This window comes from Odontomachus brunneus, unplaced genomic scaffold (assembly GCF_010583005.1).
Source record: "Odontomachus brunneus isolate Ranch 3 - 2012 unplaced genomic scaffold, Obru_v1 Obru_scaffold_207, whole genome shotgun sequence".
NCBI classification, from domain to species: Eukaryota; Metazoa; Arthropoda; class Insecta; order Hymenoptera; family Formicidae; genus Odontomachus; species Odontomachus brunneus.
The window spans coordinates 505,071-514,820 of record NW_022639657.1 but is presented as its reverse complement, the minus strand read 5'-3'; the positions used below and the strand labels follow the sequence as shown (position 1 = coordinate 514,820).

General features: G+C 30.6%; 1 protein-coding gene across 5 annotated transcripts in view; it reads right to left on the bottom strand.

The window, feature by feature from the left end:
- Window positions 1–9,743, bottom strand: part of LOC116852220 (cytochrome P450 4C1-like) — a 14,769-nt gene extending 5,026 nt beyond the window's left edge. Inside the window, exons 1-5 of one of the 5 annotated variants that reach the window (XM_032832340.1) lie at window positions 9,209–9,743; window positions 5,850–5,877; window positions 5,291–5,536; window positions 4,909–5,015; window positions 3,428–3,518 (exon numbers count right to left, since the gene is read on the bottom strand). In XM_032832340.1, coding sequence (XP_032688231.1) covers window positions 3,428–3,518; window positions 4,909–5,015; window positions 5,291–5,459 — 367 coding nt within the window. In that variant the 5' untranslated portion in view covers window positions 5,460–5,536; window positions 5,850–5,877; window positions 9,209–9,743. Of the gene's footprint in view, window positions 1–3,427; window positions 3,519–4,908; window positions 5,016–5,290; window positions 6,872–9,208 lie in introns of those variants that run through there. The other 4 variants (XM_032832342.1, XM_032832343.1, XM_032832341.1 and 1 more) reach the window with 4 other exon arrangements.
- Window positions 9,744–9,750: the final 7 nt, after the last annotated feature.

Sequence of the window (9,750 nt, the reverse complement as noted above, 5' to 3'; positions counted from 1 at the left end):
CTGTTATCAATGAGCCCCCATCACCATAGTTTCTCAAAAACTACTCGTACATATAGTGCATTAAATATGTCAAAGCGGTTATTTTATCCTTCTGCCATCACATTGAAATCGAGCTCCGTATTAATCAATATATTTTATTTTCACCAAGTATGCAAGCAATAATGTTGCTTATAAGAAATTGGACGATGAAATTGTGGTTTAAAGTTGATTTAGAGAATTTAGGATATATTTAGAAGATATGATAAATACTCCAGAGAGAGAGAGAGAGAGAGAGAGAGAGAGAGAGAGAGAGAGGGAGAGGGAGAGACAGAGAGAGGGAGAAGCTATTTCATACCTCCTGTGCGCTTGGAAAACTTAAAAAGCCGGCAAGTTATTAAATTTGCCAGTTCTATCTGATCTAATCAGATAGAGCTTCGTCTTCCCTTGATTCGGTCTAATCTGAACCCACATAGCACAAAATGTCACAGTGATATCGCAATAGACTCCCAATAGAGTCACAATGTCAGAAAAATTGTGATGTCATTGTGATGTTATTAGAAGGTCACAGTAATGTCATTGTTATTCTTTGTGATGTTCAAGTTATGTCATAGTAATATCGCAATGACGTGCTATTTTCATCACAGACGCAATGTTGCAGTGACATCATTATAATATGAAATGATATGTCACAATCATATATATCACAAAATGGTTACATATATATAACAATGATCCCAGACAACATAATATCTAAAATCGGAACATAAGACGTCTTAAAGATAATCTTTAAGACGCCTTAAAAACATTTATAAATAAATCGTCTGAAAGACATCTTAAAGGTGATCTTTAAGACGTCTTACGTCTTATGTTTTATTTTAGACATGTTGTCTGGGATGTTAGGGAAATTTTGCTGGAATAATTAAAATATAAAACAACGTTTCATTTAAATCACTTAATTTATAGTTAACACTTATATGGATTTATTTATATGGAATATACGGCTACTATAGTAATCAAGTTAATATTTTTATTAATAATATTACACAACAGTAACTTTTCGTACATATTAGTATAGATCACCCAGACAGCAAACTGTCATTATTTTTGCGTCAATATGTCGTCATTATTGGTCAGTAATGTCATTTGTCCTATAAGGACGTGTATTTAACGTCATGTTTTAAGTCGTCAAAATGACTTGGAAAAATGACGTTATGATAATGTTTAATTTACCATATTATAGATATGGATTTCTTTTTCGAATAAAAATATAAGTTTGTTATTCTTATAGATATATTTTCATATAATAATAACGTTGCAATATTGCATATTGCAACGTTATTATATTGCAATACAGTGTTGCAGAGACATTGCAGTGACATTAATTTGAAATATTACTTTAGCAATATTATAGCAATATTTAAAAAATATTACAAATATAATATAATATTTTTTATTTATTTACTAATTATTTCTGTTACCCAATAAGCAAACAATATTTAAAAAAACAATTTAAAAAACATTTGAAGACATTTTTAAAACGTCAAAAATAATGGGATAAGTTTTCTTTTTTCATTCAAATAACGTTTTTTAACGTTTGGAAGAATACTTTGTTCTTTAATATTTAATAAACATGTATTTTATCATTTAAAAAACGTTTTTCTAAATGTTAACATTTAAAATTAAAAAAACTTACTAAATATTAAAATAAACGTTTATTGAATACTAAAAATAAAAAACATTCTTCCAAACGTTAAAAAACGTTAAAAGACGTCTTTTTAATGAAAAAAAGAGAACTTATCTCATTATTTTTAACGTTTTAAAAATGTTTTTTTAAATGTTTTCTAAATTGTAATATTTGTAATGTTAACACCTAGGTAAACATATTTTACATAAATATTTTATGCATGTATTTTTAACTTCTCTTTTATTGTATGAAATATTAGAAATATAAATAGTTTATTTTTGTGGTTGTAAATAATATTATCAGATAATTATAATTAGTGCTTCGACTGCATATGGGGATAATAAAATACACTTAGTATCAGTTGAGGAAATAGCGCAGTAGCCAAGGTGGTAGGCTTAGGAACCTGGAGGTGTGTGAGGTCTTGAGTTCGCGTCCAACCAGTATTGAATAAATTTTCAAGTGCGAAAATAATGAGAAATCAAATAAAACAGCTAAATTATATTTAAACATAAACTGATTAGTTGCAATGGTTTATGCAAAATATATTTTTTTTAACCAGTGTCATACGTCATTACAAATACATCACTGTGATATTTTTCTTTATATCATAATGATGTCATAGTAATATCATACATGTGATAAATCGGACATTCGCACGTCACCATGACTTCGCTGTGACTTCATTGCGACATAATTTATTGTCACAGAGTAACTTTATTTGTGATGTCACTGTTACATTTTATACTATGTGGAAAATGTTTTCAGCATTTTCAACATACTGTGCGTACTGCTGACATAATCTTTGCTTTGATTGTTCAAAATGTCTCATGTATCCCAGATACCATAGGACTGATACTACATGCGCACAACAACCGACAGTTCTAGCGCCTACTTTGCACTGGCAATATCATGGTGTAATTGGATTGATGCCTTCGCTATATTTTATCCACAGATTATACAACTTTGATAAGGTGTGACGCGATTGTAGTTGGAGACGAACGATGTTTCTCTCTTGCCTGTGGATGAAAAGTTGGTACGTGCTATCATAGCTATCATAGCTGATAATGACATATAATTGATGGTGGCAACTTTTCATATATCACTGTGATGTACCAACTTTTCATCCTTTCATCTCAGAGAGAAACATCGTTCGTCTCTCTCTCTCTCCCCCTCTCTCTCTCCCTCCCTCTCCCTCCCTCCCTCTCTCTCCTCTCTCCTCTCTCCCTCTCTCTCTTTCCCCCCCTCTCTCTCTCTCTCTCTCTCTCTCTCTCTCTCTCTCTCTCTCTTTCTCTCTTTCTCTCTCCGCAGTATTCATCATATCTTCTAAATATCTTGAATTCTCTAAATCAACTTTAAACCACAATTTCATCATCCAATTTCTTATAAGCAATATTATTGCTTGCATACTTGGTGAAAATAAAATATACTGATTAATGCGGAGCTCGATTTTAATATGATGGCAAAGGGGTAAAATAACCGTTTTGATATATTTAATGCACTATATATATACAAGTAGTTTTTAAGAAAGTATAATGATAAGGGCTCATTGATGACAGAGTGAAATGAGGTAGAAATTGCAACTATGCGTGATATCCTATGTAAATCTGAGATCCAAGAGTGCCTCATTCTCAGCACCTACCTTGAACAGCAAACGGTTCTAATGGGTTGTGAGTTCCATCTAGAGGAATAAAATAGCACAGTTTGAAGTGATTCTGGGCCAAAGAACAGCCTTATTGACACTCATCCTTTGTTTTATTATCTCACCAGGAGCAGTAAGGATCCCCATTCTTAGCCACGTTCTGAGAAATTCGTATATTATGCTTTTATTCAAACAGCTAGAGTTTTGAAGAACAATCTGCAATATATAAAACCGATTGAATAATATGCTCGTTCCGTTATTATATCTATGATGCTCATCATTAATTAACATATCATTAAAAAATGTTGAAGATTTGTTGTCAAAAGTAATAATAATTTGCTATAAAAAATAATTTGTCGCTAGGACAACAACACTAACTTATCTCAGCAAACACAGAACATAACTGTGATATAACACAGGAGTAACATAACTATAACTGCTGTTATACGTTATCAATATTGAAATTAATTAACACATTTTTTTGTTGAATTCCAACGATTTATTCATTAGTATGGTTCAAATAAGTGATAATGTATGATTATTTTATCTAAATAATAAAAAAAACTGGCATTTTATATTTCGTGTCATTTCACTTATTCGTGAAACTCGCGTGGTTTCGATCCTGTATTGATGTAACTTAACAAGTAAATAACATAATAACATAACAGCTTTATAACATACCCTGACAGCATCGGACGTGGCGAGCAAGTTACTTCATTTCCTTTGTAACTGCGATATCCCTGTCTGCACAGACGTGCCAAGAACGTTCCAAGCACGTCGTTACGACGTTATTATGTCATAGCGACCTGCTCGCCACGTCCGGTGTTGTCAGGGTATGTTATAAAACTGTTATGTTATTTACTGGTTAAGTTACACCAACACATAATCGAAAACGCGAGTTTTACGAATAAGTGAAATGACACGAAATATGAAATGCCAGTTTTTTTATTATTTAGAAAAAATAATCATACATTATCGTTTATTTAAATCACTTATTTGAATCACTTATTTGCACTAATGAATAAATCGTTGGAATTCAACAAAAAAATATATGTGTTAATTCACTAACGAATAAGATATAACTCTTATATAACTTTTTGTTCACATGTTACGTTCATGTTATATTCACATTATATAACTGTAACACGTGTGAGTAGGAAATTACAATGAACGTCTATACAACCTACTACATACATGTAACATTGTATGTTGCATTCCATTTCATTACGACAATGTAACTGTTATAAATCTGTGTTTGCTGGGATGATTGTTTGTAATTCATTGGTATACTGAGAAAAAGAAATGATTGAATTAACAAAACTCATTTTCTACTTGAACGAACAAAATTCATTCATGAAAACATTTAAATAAATTATATCGTTATTGCAACAAGTTATCAATTAATTTAATAGTGGCGATTAAATTAGTAACTATACCAACGCTTATTGTTACAGTACCGCGTAATGTTTTTATTTAACTATAATTATTTATTATTATTCGTAATCCTTTGAAAGTGTGTTTAAACAGCCGATTTGATCCAAATGCTGTTTTTTATCGATATATAAATAAATTAACAAACAAATTAATAAAAACTTTGCACTCTTACTTTTATTTGGTCTGGTTCGCTTATACTAATCAATAATTTGTTGCCCATCCATACTCGAAATGGAGATGGATAAGTATTCGAAAACAACTGTACAAGGTTCAAGAACTCTGAAATTTTTTCAGAAACATGTTATTGTTAAGCGATTGTATGTATTTGATGATGACTTTTTAAATAATTATTTAGAAATAATAACGTTTTCGACGTATTTCAGTGGCAAGTTTCGAATTTATTATAGTGAATAATTTAGATGGCAACTTGTGTGATACCATTTATAATTTTATTAATATTTACTATTATTTTTGCAATATATATATATATATATATATATATATATATATATATTATTTACTTATAATATTGAAAAATATATAAATAATATTACCGTCCACATTTTTCTGGAGACAGTAGTAGGCATTCCCAATAATTGGTAGCGTTTTTGGACCTGGTAATGCATTTCCCGCTTGAACGAATCGCAACCTCTTACGATAATTCGAGATTAGGTAGATTATACCAATACATATTAAAATTATCAATGCTACACTCGTAAGCATTTTAATGCTTGTAAACTGTTCAATGGTGGTGTAATCAGTGCGATATAATTCGTCTCTATGCGCTCAACAAATAATATCTGTAATGGGCAAATTACGAGCAAAACTGTAGGCTGTCGCACTTAAATTTTCTGCGGTAACATTACTTCTTTATTCTAATAGAAAAAGTGAATAAGAAATGTCAACACACATGTGAAAGGTTTTCCCAAATAATTACTCAACTACGCAGTTATAAGCATAAAACATAGTTTTCAGTGCACTTCAGTGCACCGAGATCAAAGTCTTTTTATATTGTATTAATTATTATGTCAATCATATTAATCATTATACTAATACGTACATACAGAATTATTATGTGGAATAAATAAATGTTTTTATATCTTAAACGCTTACCGTTTTCAAGAAATTTTCGACGTAGAATCTGAAAAATGTTGAACAATTAACACTGATGATGACTGTATAACAGATTAGGAGAAGAAAGTGCGGCATATAAACACTATATACAATATCTGCAAAACATATAAAACCACGTATGGAAATAGGATATGTCAATCTGAGCACATGAGATGTTCTAGCATTTTGCAAATAACCACATACAATTTCTAGATATTAATGAAAAAATTGACGAATTTAAGCGCGCGATGTGATGGAATGGACTATATAAACGCAAGATCTTATACTTCTTATTGAAAATGATCTTATTGAAAATGGATGCGAGCAGCGCAGTAATAATTGTTTTTCGACATATGGTGAGCGCGTCCTGCCCGTGTCACTAAGAAACAATCGCATTTCAAACCATTTTAATGAGATTTTGCGCTAACAGAACTCGTTCAACAACATCGCGTACTCTAATTCGTTAATCTTTTTTCATCAATCAATATCTCGAAATTTCACCTAGTTGTTTGTAAAATGCCAGGAGTCTCTTTAGTCAGCGTGCTTTACCTTCATACGTAGTTTTGTATGGTTTTCGTTGGATACTCTGCATACAGGAGGAAAATATAAAAATATTTTACACGTAGAATTCACAAAAAATCGATTTTGAATTTCAAGACAATCAAATATATCGATATTCCCGCGAAGCAAGCAGCACGAGATTATTCACTTCCGATGCTACGTAGTATACTTGCAATAACTATCAAGCAATACGATTGAAACAGGAGTTATATACTTTCATGCAGTTACACATTTGCATAGAAATATGATTGTGCATACATTATAATAACAATTGATCTCACGCGCGCTTTGACGTTTTTACTATCCCCATTTATATAATTCATTTGACGCAATTTAACTTTTAACTACTCAATCAGGAAAAAAATATTAAAAAAATGTTTATGAAATGTTTTAAAATCATTTGGAAAATATTTTTTGAAACGTTTTTAAAAACGTTAAAAATAATGGGATAAGTCCTGTTTTTTTATTAAAAAATGTTTATTTTAATGTTAAAAATAATTTTTTTAACGATATAAAAACGTTTAAAAATAATTTTCTTCAAATATTAAAAAAATATTTTTATAACGTTAAAAAAACATTTCAAACATTAAAATAAACATTTTGTAATGAAAAAATAGGACTTATCCCATTATTTTAACGTTTTTATAAACGTTTGTAAAAACATTTAAAAATCATTTTCTTCAAATGTTAAAAAAATGTTTTTATAACGTTAAAAAAACATTAGTTCAAACATTAATATAAACGTTTTTGTAATGAAAGAAAATAGGGCTTATTTATTCTTATTGTTTTATAAAAAAAAACTAATTCCTGATTTTCTCTTGTCTTATAACTGCTTGAAACCGAAGATTGTCAAACACACTCTAAAAACTTTCGCAAATCCTCCCTCGATAATTTCGAATTCGAAGCGATATGCCGGGTCACCCATTCATCCTGACTGCGTTGCTTAACCTGACGATCGAGTAGCACGCGGTAATTCTAATGACTCTAACAATGTTCTTACAATTTATGCTTATAAAATGTCTACTTATAGTGTCCACAGTATATTATAACGTACTTAGCAAATACACGCGTTGATTCGCCTATCTATTTTATTTAATATCTCTAAAGTTTACTTAATTATTTGTAAAATGACTTCGACCATTCCTTCCAGTTTAATGTTTTTTATATATTTTTTGTTATCGATACAGCTTGCGTCAGACTTTATATAACAGAGAATTTTATGAAATAAAATAATATTCAGGGTTTGCGCAAAATTGCTTAAACATATTTTAATTTTACATATAAATGATAAGAAATTTTATATATAAATGATAAGAAAAATAGATATGATTATGGTATATTGTAATATAATATGTATAATACATATATATTAATATAATAAAATTTAATAATAATTTATTTTATTATTATTATATAATAACAAATAATAATTAATGTAAAATAAATATTTTAAAATATTTTAAAAATGTTTAAACAATGTTTGAAAAATATTTATAAAAATCATTATGTCAAAAATGAACAATAAATATAAAATAAATATTTTAAAATATTTTAAAAATGTTTAAACAATGTTTGAAAAATATTTATAAAAATCATTATGTCAAAAATGAACAATAAATATAAAATAAATATTTTAAAATATTTTAAAAATGTTTAAACAATGTTTGAAAAATATTTATAAAAATCATTATGTCAAAAATGAACAATAAATATAAAATAAATATTTTAAAATATTTTAAAAATGTTTAAACAATGTTTGAAAAATATTTATAAAAATCATTATGTCAAAAATGAACAATAAATATAAAATAAATATTTTAAAAATATTAAAAAATATTAAAAAAAATATTTAAAAAATATTTATTAAAATCATTATATAAAACGAGTAATAAATATATAAAATAAACGTTTTAAATAAACGTTTTAAAAACGTTACAAAAACGTTTAAAAAATGTTAACTGAAATTATTATTTTCAACGAATAATTAATGTAAAATAAATATTTTAAAAATGTTTAAAAAATGTTTAAAAAATATTTATTAAATTCATTATATAAAACGAATAATGAATATAAAATAAACGTTTTAAAAATGTTATATAAATTTTTTTTTATAATGAGTTGAGAAAATGAGTAATAAATGAAAAAAACATTTTAAAAACGTTTAAAAAATATTTGCTTCCGATTGGATACCCAAGTAGCAATCGTTTTGCCAGTACGGAGAAATGCCCCGATACTGGATCGATATCGATAACTCAGTGGTAAGAACGGTTGCCTGACAAACGGAAGATTCGAGTTCGATTCTAGCCATCGCCCCGAAAATTTTTTTCCTCATATGACTATTAAAAATAGACATGTATAGGTACAAACGTGAGCAACCCGGCCATAGTCTGATTTTTCTTACTACATAGCTGTAATGTTAACAATTAACAAAAATTACTAGGAATTGATACTAGCCCAGTACTGAGAATAGGTATTTCCTCAATGCTAGGAATCAATACTTTTTTTTATACTGGTTTTTATACAGTATTGATTTTCGGTACTGTGACAGTATTGTTTTCCGATACTGACCCATTTCTATCATCCCAGTATCACACTAATATTAAACCCGTACTGGAACCTGGTACTATGTGTATCGGGCTCGACCTCGGTTGGCCGAGAGCCGACACGAAAGTACCGGGACTGCCTCGCGAGAGGCACCGGCGTCGTGCGTGGGATCAGTGGTGGTGAGAAAAGAGGCTTCACAAGAAAATTGACAGTGTAGCACAGATTTTACTGCACACAGAACTCACTGCACTTACCTGATCTCGCGACAAAGTGGAGGACGGAAATCTTGAGCGAGTCTCGAACGTGAGGCCGATTGGAGCGTGACGGAAATCTTGAAGAGTATCTTGCTGATACTCACGCGACGGAAATCTTGCCGCGCCCGTCGGAGATCTTGTTGCGCGAAGCCTTAGACTCGAGCACGCGAACGCGAGCGAGATCGTCGGGTTTACACTTTTGAGACGTGTCACACTTACAACAAGATGCGTATGAAATATCGGAGTGCGTGCCGTCTGGACGCACGGCCGTCGGCAGCGAGCGCCAAGCGATCCGATATGGATCATCGACGAACGCGAGGAAACGGGAACCTCACGATAGAAACGCGGTGCTTCCTAAGTCCACTCCGGCGTCCAGCGCTCGAACGCGACACGAGAATTCGAACGCTTAGAGAACGGAGCGACACGCGAACGTGAAGTCGAGGCACGAAAGGAGCATCGACTTGATCGAGAATGAGGGCAAGCCGGCGCCCTGGTCAAGCGGCAAGGATATCGCGAAGCAGTTCTCCTACGAGGATCTTCCA